General features: G+C 43.4%; 1 protein-coding gene across 1 annotated transcript in view; it reads right to left on the reverse strand.

The window, feature by feature from the left end:
- Positions 1–574: 574 nt before the first annotated feature.
- The window catches only part of MCM6 (minichromosome maintenance complex component 6), a 36,757-nt gene continuing 20,951 nt past the window's right edge, over positions 575–16,380 (reverse strand). Inside the window, exons 12-17 of the mRNA XM_001154732.6 lie at positions 15,387–15,515; positions 14,002–14,163; positions 8,193–8,328; positions 6,369–6,524; positions 4,678–4,817; positions 575–1,083 (exon numbers count right to left, since the gene is read on the reverse strand). Of these exons, the coding sequence (XP_001154732.3) occupies positions 967–1,083; positions 4,678–4,817; positions 6,369–6,524; positions 8,193–8,328; positions 14,002–14,163; positions 15,387–15,515 (840 nt within the window). The 3' untranslated portion in view covers positions 575–966. The remainder of the gene's footprint in view (positions 1,084–4,677; positions 4,818–6,368; positions 6,525–8,192; positions 8,329–14,001; positions 14,164–15,386; positions 15,516–16,380) is intronic.

A 16,380-nucleotide genomic window follows, 5' to 3' on the forward strand; every position in this document is an offset into this window, starting at 1 on the left:
GGGTATTAGACTGTCCCACGTGGGCCTTAGCCTCAGACAGTTATTTTGCTTTTGTGACCTTTAACATACTTTGTGATTTAATGAATGCCATCTGTTGTTAAAAGCTGCAACACAGGAACTGCTCCACCTCATGAACATACTGATCATAGCTAAGTCTCAGGAACTGTTAGTATCATAAACGGTAATAACTTTTCCTGGAAGACCATAAAATTTGGGGATTGCTTGTAATATAGCAAATGACCTATTTCCCCTAAAAAAGCAATTTGAAAACAATCCTGAGAAATTACCCTTAGGACACAGAAGTAAAATAAATTACTAAAGAGTAATTTTAAAAAAGTATAATAAACTTTTATAAACTTAAAAAAAAAAACAACTGGAATTAACCTTGGAAAGTCATCTCCAAGGCCTCTAGCTTTCATATGAGTTCTCTAATGACTCCTTCTCATAGAAACCTCATCCATAATACCACAGTTCTACCCCTTCACTCCAGGTTAAGCAAAAAGGGAAAGTCTCACATTCAGAAGTAGATGGAAGTAATAATCAGGGTACAGTAGAAAGAAATCCAATAGACAACTTCAGAACAAGTTATTTTATTTTGATGAATAAAAGCAGTAGCTGGCAATTGAAAAAAAGTTATTTGCTCAATAAGACAGCACATACCTTAAAAGTAATGGGCCTTTTCTTACACATGAAAACAAAGGTATTGGTTATAGAGACTACACATTATTTGGTTCCAACTTCACTGGGACAGGAAACACACCAAAGGAAGTGCTGAAGCCTGTGTTGGTATGAAACCTGTGATGAATGTGACACATAGGACCATCAACTCAATTCTTGTTTCTGAAAACAAATCTTGGAAGCATCACTTCCAGAAACACTTCTGTCCCTAGCAGAGCTCCAGCCAGGCTCCAGGCCACGAGGTGCTGTGCCACAGTTCCTCAGCTCTGGTCAGTTACTTTCACTATCTCAATCTTCGAGCAAGTAGTTAGGGTTAACTACCAAGTAGGGATCTTCTTCATAGCTCTCACTTCCCTCTGTGGAGCCTTTCAATCCAGCCTGGGTGAGCTCAATTAGAACATGATCCTGTGAAACACAAATATTTGTCCTCAGGTTTCAAGCAGTATTATACCAATGTCCAGATATACAAGACTTGACCCTTCTTCCGAGTGTTTGCTATCAACATTTTCTTTCATTTCCCAACTAGAAACTCCTAGGAAAAGGACCACACTTTAAAAATCACTATCAGTGCTCTGCTAAACCCTGTTCCTAGTAGGATGCTGACCTTTTCATACCATAAACCCCTTGTGGAAAATTAAGAAATACTTAAATATATTACATCAAATGCTTGTAAATACAACTTCAAAAAAGGAAGTAATGCTTGAATTTTAAGGTTAAACAACTCTGCAAAATCTTCTAATTAATTGGAAGTCTGTTTCATACTTAATATCATTCAGCAATTTTTAATTACTGACCACTGAACTTTTTCATATACCACCATTTCATAGAGTTAGGAGAAGAATCTATGAAAATTCATCTGAAAAATTTTTCACTCTGAGCTAATAAAAAAAAAAGGTAGAACATGCCATCTGGCTTAAAATCTTGATGACAGATTTTAAGCCCACGATATAATTACAGGTTAGTCAAAACTGTCCACAAATGAGAAGAGCTCCTAGCCAAGCCCATAGAAAGGAACTCAGGAAACTGTGATTTGATCCTAAGAAGTCTGGCAAGGCTCCACAGTATAAACACTGAAGCCACTAAGGGGGACTGGACACTTTTTTAAAAATTGCCCTTTCAAATCTACCCCTGAAGTTAGATTGGACACTTTCAAGCACTCACTCTATGTGTTAACATACCTTCATAGGAAGCATCATATCTCATCAGCACAGTATAAGCTCTCTAGTTTTCTGTAGCAAATTAGTTCAGGTGGTAAGCCAAATTTTAAAAGGTAATCCAGGCTGAGTGCAGCAGCTCATGCCTGTAATCCCAGCACTTTGGGAGGCTGAGGCGGGTGGATCACCTGAGGTCAGGAGTTTGAGACCAGCCTGGCCAACATGGTGAAACACCATCTCTACTAAAAATACAAAAATTAGCTGGGAGTGGTGGCAGGCACCTGTAATCCCAGCTACTCTGGAGGCTGAGATAAGAGAATCATTTAAACCCAGAAGGCGGAAGTTGCGGCGAGCTGAGATCATGCTACTGCACTCCAGTCTGGGCAACAGCAAGACTCTCTCAAAAGATAAATAAATAAATAAATAAATAGGTAATTCAAGTTTAGATCAGTTAGCTTCACAGTGTGTTCCAAAGTCCTGAAGCAGATTCCTTGCCTGGGTCGTTTTACTTTACACTGATCCCAAGGAGCACACAGACATGTCCCACCACTAGAAAAGCAACTCTGGACCCTGATCTGAGTAGCTGTTCTTACACCTCCCTACCCCTCAATAATCACAGACTGATCTACCTTCACAGGAAAACGGTTTTTGAGAAGACACAACCCCAATACATGACCTCTGTAATATTTATATAGTGAGCCCTGTGAATTGGCACGACAGTTAAATCTCTGCCACATAATAGGAAATTTTAACCATTCAACATATATTTGATCCTGCTATGTGCCAGGTACCACTGTAGCTCCGGGGCAAAGTCTCTACCCTCACAGAGCTTATATTCCATAAGAGAGACAAACTAACCACTTAAATAAAGAATATACTGCTGGGCCATGTTAAACATTATGAAGAAATACAAGGCAGGGTGACAGCAAGAGCAGAAGGCTACTATTTTGGCAGGCTAGCAAGAAAGGTTTCTTTGAAGAGGTAACATTTGAGCAGACATCAGAGAGGAGGAGGATATCTAGGGAAATGGACAAAGGGTGAGTGCAAAGGCCCTCATATTTGGTGTGCCTAGGGAACAAGGCCAGTGTCACCGGGGTGAAATGGGTACGGGGAAGACTGCTGTGAAATTAGGTGAATGAGGGGACAGGGGGTTACACTGTATAATAGTTCTGCAGGCCATGACAAGGAGGCTGAATTTCCTTCTAATGTGAGAGAAGCACTGGAAGGGAGGGTAGTAAAATAATCTGATTTATATTTTAAAAAGACTTATCTGGCTGCTGAGCAAGAAGCCAATACAAAAAAAGGACAATTTTATGAGGCTTCTGCAACAGTCCATGCCTGGTGGCTTGGGTGGGCTGGTGAAGGCGGTAAAAAGAGAAAAGAAAATATACACACACTGAAACTGGGGGTCAGAGGATTTGCTGCTGAAGAGGAGCCGTGAGGGGAGAGTGGAATCAAGGAGTCAAAGGCAATTCCAAGGCATTTGGCCTATAGCAATTGAGTAAGAACAACTCAACTGCAAACAGGGAAGAACAACTCTGTTTTTGAACACATTAAGCACGAGATGCCTGTTAAACGCTCATCAGTAGGCAACCAGCTCTATACATCTGGAGTTTACAGGAGTGGTGAGAGCTGGTGACATAAATGTGGAAGTCATCAGTAGATGGATAAATTCATAAAACCAAATGAGATCACTTAGGTAATGAATGTAAACTATCTGAGAGTAAAGGAAGAAGAGAAAGATTCAGGCCAGGCACGGTGGCTCACGCCTGTAATCCCAGCAGTTTGGGAGGCCAAAGTGGGCGTATCGTCTGAGGTTAGGAGTTCTAGATCAGCCTGGTCAACATGGCAAAACCCCATCTCTACTAAAAAAAAAAAATTAAAAAATTAGCCGGGCGTGGTGGCCGGCGCCTGTAATCCTACTTGGGAGGCTGAGACAGGAGAATCGCTTGAACCCAGGAGGTGGAAGCTGCAGTGAGCTGTGCCACTGCACTCCAGCATGGGCAACAAGAGCGAAACTCTGTCTCAAAAAAAAAACAAAAACAAAAAAAACAAAAAACCATTCAGGGAAAGAGACTAAGAGGGAATAACCAGTGAGAAAGAAGCCCCAGGAGGATACAGTGACTCAGAACCAAGTGAGGAAGACAGTATTTGTAGGAGTGATCAACTGTGACAAAACTGTGGACAGGCTGAGTACTGAGAATGGCCAGCTGACAGGAGTGGAGAGAAGGTATGTGATGGGCCTGTGAGAGAGTGAGGCAAAGAACTGACCCGGGAAAAGGAATTGCACTGGGCAGTGCTGTCATGAGGTTGATGAGACAGTAAGAACTGTCCACTTGAGATTTCTGGTCATCGATTTAAATAAGACTGGGCTCATAATTATATGCTTTTCTCCAGATACTTTCAGCTGCTTAGATAAGGATACAAAAAAAAAAAGTTATATTTAACCAAGTTTGGGGTTTCGCCAAGCAAGTAAGATGGAAGATTGACTATTGGGTTGGGTAAGGTGGGAACTAAGAATGTGAGGAAAATGAAACATAGAAAGTAGGTGACAGCAGTACGACCAAGGGCAAATATGAGGATGGGAAACAGAAGCTTAAAACACCTAACTAGTAAGACCTCAATCCCACCTTCTGAGATTTAACCTAAATTCTGCTTGTTTCAGCAGAGGAAATAAGTCATTTACCTGCTGTTCATTCTCTTATTTTACAACTCATACTTCTGACTACACTCCAATGATTCAAAACAAACAAAGGTCAAAAAAAATTTCACTAGTGAACCTGCAGATACAGGGCATGAACTCCCTCCCTCCCTGATACCAGAGCACGCGCACTTCTGCACCTACATAGTGTGTGAGTCGATGAATAACTTTCTCTATGATTCTTTTTTTATTTATAAGTTCTTCTTCAGAGTCTATCTCTGATTCGATTTCCTTCAAGTACCAGTTAACAAGCTCGCTCCTCTTTAATGCTGACTCGTCCTCTTCTGCAACAAAAAAACACATTCAAATTATCCTAGCAACTCGTACTGTCAGTCCTTGGGTAAATCTCTGCCACATATACAACGAGATAATGTACAGATTAGATAAATGTCAAGCCGTCCGAAAGTACATCTGGTGACATAAGGTCCGCAATGTTCTAGCGTAAGCCTGAAATAACAAGTCATATCACTTGTATTAAAGCATGCCTTATTTTATCCATAAGGAGAGAAACCTAATAAAATAGATTATAAGAAATACGTTTCTTAAAGCTATTAAGATTTCAAAGTATGAAGGTCTTTTCTTCATCTTCTTATGCTTCACCACCTCTGAGAATGCTTGCCAACAGAAACTAAAAGCATAAATTAGGAATGAAGCAACAGCAAGCAAAAATTCTGAAATATAACAACTTTTCCTCTGTAGAAAGGGGAAGGCTTTATGGAACTGGAGTTTACTAAGAAGTAAAATTCATGAGTATTCACTCAAAATAAAAAATTACCTGTTTATTTTAGCAAGGTTCATCTTACTAAGTGAACTGCCTGCTGCTTTTAACAAGTCCAAGGTCTACCAGACTTTTAGAAAGTCCTGGTAGAACCCTCAACACATAGGAAATGTTTGGACCTGGATAACATAACTATCATAAAACTCAACTTCTGCTATGTTTAAAACTTACTTGTATGAGGGAGAAAGAGAATAATGACATATAACATGAATCAAGAACACCTTGAGTTCCCAAATCATTTTGTGTGAGACGCGAATGAGGACAAAAGCTGAGGCGTCCTAGTGGCCACTTTGTTGCCTTCTCTCCTACTGGTCTAAAGTTCCCAGGGGAACAAGGGCAGTAACTACAGTCTCTTGTTCTCTTCTTTCATAGCAGAGCAAATACTGTGATGACAAAATATTCCAGAAAGCCAGCACAAGCCATCCTTGGGGCTTTTAATCAAGAATTATCTGATGCTTAACTATCAAGTAGAAGTTTAGGTTCAACATCTTGAATTCATCATTTTCCCTTCTGCTTTGTAGTTAACTATAGGGTGATAAAACTTTGAATAGCATGGTAAAGCAGTTAAGGGTAGGAAGCGTACTAGTGTCCAGACGCCACACTTTACCAATAACTAGATGAGGATTTTACTCCATTTCTAGTCTGCAATGGCCTTTTGATAGTATAGATTTCTAGGCTCAATTAATTACTGTTAAAATATACCCTAGGGGTCCAGCTGTTTTAAACAGGACCATTGTAAGGGATTAGTAATTTTGCATTTGTAAAAACATTTGTATGTGCTGCTTCATATGTTATCAGGTCCCAAAATTATTAAAATAGGCCCAGAATGTTAAAAAGAAGGACCTACAAAGCTTTGCCTGACAATAAGCTTGTGAAGAAATGTTCAGGCTGGCAGGTATGCTGATACTCCACAAATTTACTTTGCTAAAGTAAGTTTATCTAACAACTTATCCTCTCTTCCGACAGAACAACACGAAGTTTGGCAATCACAAGTGGCCTATGTGAACAGAGCTTACAGAAGTGACTGAGCATGTAAGCAGTACCAGGTAAGCCTCACCTTCTTCCACCTTTCTGAGGTGAAGCACAATAAGGTTAGAGATTCGGCAGTACTCAGAGAAGCCCAGCCTTAAGGAGGCTTTGGGAGCAGACTCTTGATTTATGTCTTCATTGTAGCCATTGATCCCGTTCACAGGAGCAGGGCTGTCAGCATGACCTAAGTGAAAAATTGACCACCTGAATCTTATTTTTGTGCACTTAACATCCCCTTGTCAAGCATTTACAAATACACTACTTACATTTAATACTGATTTTTTTCACTTTTAAAAATTATTATTATTATTTGTTTTAGAGACAGGGTCTTGCTATGCTGCCCAGGCTGGTCTCGAACTACTGGACTCAACTGATCCTCCTGTCTTGGTCTCCCAAGTGCTGGGATTACAGGTGTGGGCCACCACATCCAGCCTTAATACTAATTTTAAAACAAGCATACATTCCCACATGATCTCCTCTGCCAAAAAATAAAAATGAAAAACAAAATAAACCAGCTAGGTGCAGTGGCTCACGCCTGTAATCCCAGCACTTTGCGAGGCCAAGGGGGGCACATCACCTGAGGTCAGGAGTTTGAGACCAGCCTGGCCAACATGGTGAAATCCTGTCTATACTAAAAATACAAAAATTAGCTGGGTGTGGTGGTGGGTGCCTGTAATCCCAGCTACTCGGAAGCCTGAGGCAGGAGAATTGCTTGAACCCGGGAGGCAAAGGTTGCAGTGAGATGAGATTGCACCATTGTACTCCAGCCTGGGCAACAAAAGCAAAACTCCGTCTCAAAAATAAAACAAAAAACAAAAAACAAAAAACAAGCAAAAAAAACATGCATACAGTTATACATAGCATATAAGAATTTTCAAATAAATTAGAAGCAAATGTATAAACTCTACTAGTAAAGACAAAAACTAACTTGGGAGGAACGTGAAGGATCAGAGATACAAAGATTTCACAATCTGAAAGTCCACTTGCAGTATTATATACAAAATAAAAAATTCTACCAGTCTGGGCAATATGGCGAGATCCTGTCTCTAGAAAAAATTCTCAAAAAATTAGCCAGGAGTGGTGGCGTGGGCATATGTCCCAGCTATTAGAGAGGATAGGGAGAAGGACTGCTTGAGCCCAGGAAGTTAAGGCTGCAGTGCCATGAGTGTACCAAGGCATTCAAGCCTGGGTGACAGAATGAGACCCCATCTCAAAATAAATAAAATTTCTAGTATTTTTCTGTTCTGATGTGCTTGAAAAAATGTTTTCAATTCAGAAGCAAAACAACAATACAAATCAGGGTAAAACCCAGGGGATTTATGTCTATTATCACCATTTTGGTGCCTTTTCTTTTAGTCTTTCAAATATCTATGTATTTTTTGAGACAGAGTCTCGCTCTGTCACCCAGGCTGGAGTGCAGTGGCACAATCTCAGCTCACTGCAACCTCCGCCTCCCGGGTTCAAGTGATTCTTCTGCCTCAGCCTCCCAGGTAGCTGGGGCTACAGGCAGCTGCCACCACGCCTGGCTAATTTTTGCATTTTTAGTAGAGAAGGGGTTTCACCATATTGGCCAGGGTGGTCTCAAACTCCTGACCTTGTGATCCACCCATCTCAGCCTCCCAAAGTGCTGGGATTATAGGCGAGAGCCACCGTGCCCAGCCAAGTATATATATTTTATATCAACTATTTAATTTCATTTTAACTTGTAAACAGTGAATAGAATTCAGTATCTGCTTTTTCCTTTTTGCTACCATAGACTATTAGCCAACAGCAGGTGTACTTCTACCACATGACATCTCAGAAAATGTTTTGGTCCCTAACTCCAAAACAGTCACATGAACAAGTATCTCACCATTGATGCCACCAGCACCCTCATCTACCTCCATCTGGATCTCTTCCTCTTGATCTAGATTGACATCAGGTGTTTCCACACGGATGATTGATTTATTCAGTAACCGGAAAGCTTCCTTCACATGTTTAGGTTGGACCTAAACCAATAATGATGAAGTAATTAAGCTACTTTTTTTGATATACCAAACAGATTTTCTCCCAATGAAATCACAGTAGTATGTATTTTGGTTTTCTCACACACACACACACTCTCACAGTGTTGCTTTGGTTTTCTCACAAACACCCTCTCTCATTCTCTCTCTTACACACACAGAAATAGCACTATAAATTCACCAGAATGGCTAAAATGACTGACAATATCAAGTGTTGTCAAGAAGGTAGAACAACTCTCATTCACAGCGGTGAAAACAGAAATTGACACAACTGTTTGGCAGAAAAACATGCATTAACCTATGACCCAACAATTCCACTCCTAGGTATGTACTTGTAGAAATATAAACATATATACATATCATATGAATCCAAAGACATATACATCCCATAAGAACTAGGCCGGGCACGGTGGCTCATGTCTATAATCCCAGCACTTTGGAAGGCAGAGGCAGGCGGATCACCTGAGATTGGGAGTTTGAGCCCAGCCTGACCAACATGGAGAAACCCCATCTCTACTAAAAATATAAAAAATTAGCTGGGCATGGTGGCACATGCCTGTAATCCCAGCTACTCAGGAGGCTGAGACAGAAGAATCGCTTGAACCTGGGAGGCAGAGGTTGCACTGAGCCGAGATTGTGCCACTGCACTCCAGCCTGGGCGACAGAGTGAGACTCCATCTCAAAAACAAAACAAAACAAAAAAACAACCAGCAATGAAACCAGCCAGAAAATGAAATGGAAAAAAAGGCTACTCCCAGTACGAACAAACATGATAAAATATCAAGAAATTCAACAAGAAACACTGAAAAACATATGAAGAAAAGTTTAAAGCACTACTGAGTGAAACAGAAGACTTAAGTGGAAAGATAACGGTATTTGTGGTACTCAGAACTGTTCACAAATGTTTGCTCTTCTAATTCTGGGCACCTGGTAGGAAGGCATTTCTCTATCCATTTGAACTTAGGAGTGGCCATGTTAATTTCTCTGGCGAATGCAATGTGAGTATGTGTCATTTCTGGATAGAAGGGGGAGAAAGCACATGGCTCACCACCTTCTCTTCCCTGCTTTCTGTCATCATGAAAGCATATGTCAAGATCAAACCTTTGTATCAGCCTGAATCTCTGAGTAACTTGACAAGGTGAGTCCCTTGATGACCTAATGGATGTGTAGCACAAGCAAAAAAAAATTGTTTTATGCAGCTGAGATTTTATAGTAGTACAACCTAACCTATTCTAAGTGATACGTTATTGAATAGGAAAAATCATAAAGATGTTTTCAATTCTTCAAGTTAATATAAATAGAATGTTATACTGATAAAAAAAATACCAGGTTTTTCTTTAAAACAGAGCAAGCTGATTTCTAAGTTCCTAACAGCTGATAGAGAACAATGCGCTGGAACTAGCCCTACATTTAAACTACAAAGCCCCATAGATTAAAACATCATGGTACCAATGTAAGAGGAGCTGATAAGACTCAATGAAACAGAATGGAAAGTCCAAAAGGAGATCCTAACACACACAAGAATATATAATTAAGGCATGCCAAACCAGTGTCAAAAAGATGGATTGTTCAATAAATGGTTTTGGAACAACTAGAAAACTAGCTAGGTAAATAATGGGAGAATTAAAGGACTGTGTGGTAGATAGAGCTCCCTCTCCCCTCTCCCCTCCCCCCTCCCCCCTCTCCCCTCTTTCCACGGTCTCCCTCTGATGCCGAGCCGAAGCTGGACGGTACTGCTGCCATCTCAGCTCACTGCAACCTCCCTGCCCGATTCTCCTGCCTCAGCCTGCCGAGTGCCTGCGATTGCAGGCGTGCGCCGCCACGCCTGACTGGTTTTCGTATTTTTTTGGTGGAGACAGGGTTTCGATGTGTCGGCTGGGCTGGTCTCCAGCTCCTAACCGCGAGTGATCTGCCAGCCTCGGCCTCCCGAGGTGCCGGGATTGCAGACGGAGTCTCGTTAACTCAGTGCTCAATGGCGCCCAGGCTGGAGTGCAGTGGCGTGATCTCGGCTCGCTACAACCACCTCCCAGCCGCCTGCCTTGGCCTCCCTAAGTGCCGAGATTGCAGCCTCTGCCTGGCAGCCACCCCGTCTGGGAAGTGAGGAGCGTCTCCGCCTGACTGCCCATCGTCTGGGATGTGAGGAGCCCCTCTGCCTGGCTGCCCAGTCTGGAAAGTGAGGAGCGTCTCTGCCCGGCCGCCCATCGTCTGAGATGTGGGGAGCACCTCTGCCCTGCTGCCCCGTCCGGGATGTGAGGAGTGTCTCTGCCCGGCCGCCCTGTCTGAGAAGTGAGGAGACCCTCTGCCTGGCAACCGCCCCGTCTGATAAGTGAGGAGCCCCTCCGCCCGGCAGCCACCCCGTCTGAGAAGTGAGGAGCGTCCTCCCTCCTCGTCTGGGAGGGAGGTGGGGGGGTCAGCCCCCCGCCTGGCCAGCCGCCCCGTCCGGGAGGTGAGGGGCACCTCTGCCCGGCCGCCCCTACCGGGAAGTGAGGAGCCCCCCTGCCCGGCCAGCCGCCTCGTCCGGGAGGGAGGTGGGGGGGTCAGCCCCCCGCCTGGCCAGCCGCCCCGTCCGGGAGGCGAGGGGTGCCTCTGCCCGGCCGCCCCTACTGGGAAGTGAGGAGCCCCTCTGCCCGGCCAGCCGCCCCGTCCGGGAGGGAGGTGGGGGGGTCAGCCCCCCTCCCGGCCAGCCGCCCCATCCGGGAGGGAGGTGGGGGGGTCAGCCCCCCACCCGGCCAGCCGCCCCGTCCGGGAGGGAGGTTGGGGGATCAGCCCCCTGCCCGGCCAGCCGCCCTGTCCAGGAGGTGGGGGGGGGCGCCTCTGCCTGGCCGCCCCTACTGGGAAGTGAGGAGCCCCTCTGCCCGGCCAGCCGCCCCGTCCGGGAGGGAGGTGGGGGGGTTAGCCCCCCGCCTGGCCAGCCGCCCCATCCGGGAGGTGAGGGGCGCCTCTGCCCGGCCGCCCCTTCTGGGAAGTGAGGAGACCCTCTGCCCGGCCAGCCGCCCCGTCCGGGAGGGAGGTGGGGGGGTCAGCCCCCCGCCCGGCCAGCCGCCCTGTCCGGGAGGGAGGTGGGGGGTCAGCCCCCCGCCCGGCCAGCCGCCCCGTCCGGGAGGGAGGTGGGGGGTCAGCCCCCCGCCCGGCCAGCCGCCCTGTCCGGGAGGTGAGGGGCGCCTCTGCCCGGCCGCCCCTACCGGGAAGTGAGGAGCCCCTCTGCCCGGCCAGCCGCCCCCTCCGGGAGGGAGGTGGGGGGGTCAGCCCCCCGCCGGGCCAGCCGCCCCGTCGGGGAAGTGAGGGGCGCCTCTGCCCGGCCGCCCCTACTGGGAAGTGAGGAGCCCCTCTGCCCGGCCAGCCGCCCTGTCCGGGAGGGAGGTGGGGGGTCAGCCCCCCGCCCGGCCAGCCGCCCCGTCCGGGAGGGAGGTGGGGGGTCAGCCCCCCGCCCGGCCAGCCGCCCTGTCCGGGAGGTGAGGGGCGCTTCTGCCCGGCCACCCCTACTGGGAAGTGAGGAGCTCCTCTGCCCGGCCACCACCCCATCTGGGAGGTGTACTCAACAGCTCATTGAGAACGGGCCATGAAGACAATGGCGGTTTTGTGGAATAGAAAGGGGGGAAAGGTGGGGAAAAGATTGAGAAATCGGATGGTTGCTGTGTCTGTGTAGAAAGAGGTAGACATGGGAGACTTTTCATTTTGTTCTGTACTAAGAAAAATTCTTCTGCCTTGGGATCCTGTTGATCTGTGACCTTACCCCCAACCCTGTGCTCTCTGAAACATGTGCTGTTTCCACTCAGGGTTGAATGGATTAAGGGCGGTGCAAGATGTGCTTTGTTAAACAGATGCTTGAAGGCAGCATGTTCTTTGAGAGTCATCACCACTCCTTAATCTCAAGTACCCAGGGACACAAACACTGCGGAAGGCCGCAGGGTCCTCTGCCTAGGAAAACCAGAGAACTTTGTTCACTTGTTTATCTGCTGACCTTCCCTCCACTATTGTCCTGTGACCCTGCCAAATCCCCCTCTGCGAGAAACACCCAAGAATGATCAATAAAAAAGAAAAAAAATAATAAAAAATAAAAATAATGGGAGAATTTTTTATAATCTTAGAGTGAGAAAGGCCTAACAAAAGTTTTTTTAATGGATGAAGACTATGAACATATGAGACAGAAATAGCTCTTAAATATATGCAAAGATACTAAATTTCATTCAGAAAATATATTTGTGTATATAATTTATGTGCATATATTTTAATATCATGTGAATCTGCTATTTGAAGACTAATTTTTAAAAATAGAACAAAATAAAAATCAATTAGAGACTGCCCTAAGACATGTACCAGTTTTATGCAACTCATTTCAGGAACTATCACAATGAAAAAAAAAGTACAAATGTTAGCATGGTTTTAGAATGACCTTGTCCCAGGGTATCTTGCCTATCCAAATTCTGCACACCCTTCAGTGATTGGGTTTAAACGTCAGCACCTCCCTGAGTACTCCTCCTTCTTTGGTAATAAAGTAATTCATCTCAGCACTCTGCTTGTGATGCTCTATTCTCTCTCTCGTTTTTTTTTTCTTTCCAACTTATATTTTAGGTTCGGGGGTACACATGCAGGTTTGTTACATAGGTAAACTGTGTGTCATGGGGATTTAGTATATAGATTATTTCATCACCCACTCTCTCTCATTTTTTACATGCTTAATTAAATACATGTCTCGTTCCCACCAGATTAGCAGCAATGGAAGGCAGGGGCTCTCATTCATTTTTTGTCCCCTACAGGTGTTCCCTAAATATTAGGTGAATCAAAGAATATTAAATAACTTAGTATGAAAGTACTTCGTCAATAGTAAAGTACCATATCAAAGAATTTGAAAATTTAGTGGAAAAAAGCCAAAAAATTAACCTGTGGGATAAAAGTAGTGATTGAAGTCGGAACAGTGGTTACTTCAGGGGAAGAGGGCTAAGACTGAAAAGAGGCAGGGGTTTGGAACTTTCTGAAATTATGGAAATGTTTTGGATCTTGAGCTGGGTATTCACAAGGATGTATGTGAAAAAACTCACCATGCCATACATTTCCCTTTTTATAAATTATACCTCAGTCACACTGTAAAAAAAAGCCAAACCCCCTTTTCAAAGACGACCTCACATCAAACCTATTAATAAAACTAGGAAAAAGCAGGGCTGCTTTGGTTGAAGCGAAGATGGGACGCTTGAATGCCCTTTCGTACTACTCCCCTTTTACCTCGTTAATACCCACTGACCTATCCTCGTGGAATGCAGGGCTCAAAGAACAATCTAAAAATCAAACATTATACAAATGCAACCTAAGGAGGAGAGTTCCTTTGAGGCCAGGGGCTACATTATCTTATCTGTATTGCCAGCGCAGAGGCCTACTAGTACATTGTGGGGTCTAAGTACATTTTTCCTGAATGAAAGGTATTAAATGGTGACTTACGTCTTTATGCACTCTATAACCTATGACGTGATCGTCTCCGTCTAACAACTACACTCAAATGCTTACCAAGCTTTTTAAAGGGAAGAATTCCATGGTCGTATGAGCATTCAACAGTTACATAAAAATGTATTTGCAGTGAATTCTAGTATGTCCCATACCAAAGATTAAAAACATGCAACAAATCTGTTTATCTCTGCTCTCATCATATCAAAGTGACTCTGATACCTCATCACAGCAGTGCATCCGAGCCATAGCTTCAGAGAGACGAATCATGCTCTCAAGCTGTCGCACTGTAATCCTCCACGAAGACTTGGTCACTCCAGAACCATCTCTCTGGCGGAGATGTTTATATTGCTCCACAATGAAGTCCTCTGACTCTTTGGAAATCTGTTTCAGATCATCACTCAAGTTAGAGAAACATTTCTATTTGATGAGAGCTACGGTAAACCTAAGTTTAAGAGCCTTCCAGGTGGAAACATTTAGGGAACGTGAGAGGGTTGAAACTTTGAGAAGCCAGTGACAATAAATTACTATTGTAATGTCTTTCAAAAGAAACTAATATTAAGGAGGCTTGTGAATTCCATGTTACTAATTTTATGAACCTGAAAAAAGGCTTAGTATTTAAGCAAATGACCATTTCCAAAAGCTGCTTAACAAGCTGAAGCAATGGAACAAGATGTAATGTCTTTTACACCTCAGGATGTCAGTGCTCATTAAATAAATTAATGCTCAGTATTTGAGGCTCAATTAATTAACTCACACTCTTTGCAGGGAAAAAAAAGCTGTTTCAATAAACTTTATATCTAAAGGATCCTCAGCTTTTCAGAGCAAGGAATTCAGCATATTAAGGAAGCATGCCAAGGTTACAGAGGGATCAGTATATCAATATGCAGTAATGGAGAACAGATGCTCTTTTTTACACAAGAATCACCCATAATCCTTAGTTTTAAATGATTAAACTTCTTTGGGACAGTGAGAGCCAACCGCAATCTCATGAATAATCAAGTGAAGATGATAAATGATCAATACCTAGTAACACCTTCCAGAAGTCAAGTTAGCCAACAGTGTGAAAATCTCAACCAGAATGAGTATTTTTTTTCCTTTTCATACCCTATTTTGGGAAAATGCCAAGCATTTGGGGGTTTATGTCCAGGTAAGAATCCTGGGTCCAGAACAGAGTTAGTCCAATACAGTGCATCAATCACTGTAAAACAGTAATTTATATTTATCATAATGGCCTAGATGAATCCAATGTTTCCTTCAAAGAAAGATTCAACTATTGATTTAGGCACATAAACAATTTTAATGTTCTTAGTAATGTTTGAAATAAAAGAATGTTCTAGATTATCCAGTTATCCAAAACTCTTCTCCCATACAAATCTTTTTATTACCACCAAATAATGGAATTATTCAGAATTTTTTTAAAAGTTCCCTTTCTCAGCCCTCTGAAAAAACAAATTGCTGTTCCAGAAAAAAAAAAAAAAAAAAAGTTGTAAAATTTAGGAACTAAGGTAGATGACAGGTTCAGTTAATTTCCATATAACACGCTTACTTAAATTCCACTTTAATATACCCATTATACCTTATCCCAGTACAAAAGGGTAGGTTACCTTGGGTTTAAACTGTCTTGCAAAGAGAAGATATCTTCTGATATCATCGAGGGAATAGACACGATCAATTGATTCCTCAATTCTTGAATGCAAATCTACTATGCGCCTGGCAATGGCATAATCTGTAACCTAATTCAAAACAAAAAAATCACTTTGATAGTCACAGCAATATCTTCTCCAGACTATCCCAGGCAATAAGAAATGATTTATCGCCAAAAACAAGCTCTAATATGCCACTTAAAGAAGTATTAATGGGTACCAAGTTTCTGATGAAAGTTTGGGAACAGGTGGATTTAAAATCAAACGTTTAAATGTATACCATTGCCCCACTCTAAAACTATACCTGAAGGAATTGATTGGCTTTAAAAACAATAGTAGGGTAAAGTGCAGTGGCTCACACTTGTAATCCCCACACTTTGGGAGACTGATGTGAGAGAAGAGCTTGAGGTCAAGAGTTTGAGACCGGTCAGGGCGACAAACTGAGACCCTCCCTGTCTCTACAAAAAAACTAGCTGGGCATGGTGGTGCACATGTGTAATCCCAGCTACTCAGGTGGCTGAGGCAGGAGGATCACTTGAGCCCAGGAGGTTGAAGGGGCAGTGAAGCCATGATTGCACCACTGCACTCCAGCCTGGGCAACAGAGCAAGCCTTATCTCAAAAACAAAACAACAAAAATAGCAGAACTAACATTTATAGGGCCCTCAGTGTATGAGACACTGTTGTCTTAGGCAGGTCTTAGAATAATTAACTTATGCAATCCTCACAAAAATTTTATTAGGTAAATGATATTATCCCCATTTTATACATGGGCAAATTGAGGCCTAGAAAGGTTAAGTAATTTATCCAAGGTCACAGTTAAGTAGTGGAGCCAGGATTTAAATAGTCTAGCTTCAGAGACTGTGCTCTTAGCCACTAAATTTTGAAGATATTCATCCCAGAATACTGGAAAAAAAAAAAAAAAAAAGACCCCAAAATATGCAACTTGCTCTCAAA

Source organism: Pan troglodytes, chromosome 13, assembly GCF_028858775.2.
Source record: "Pan troglodytes isolate AG18354 chromosome 13, NHGRI_mPanTro3-v2.0_pri, whole genome shotgun sequence".
Lineage (NCBI taxonomy): Eukaryota > Metazoa > Chordata > Mammalia > Primates > Hominidae > Pan > Pan troglodytes.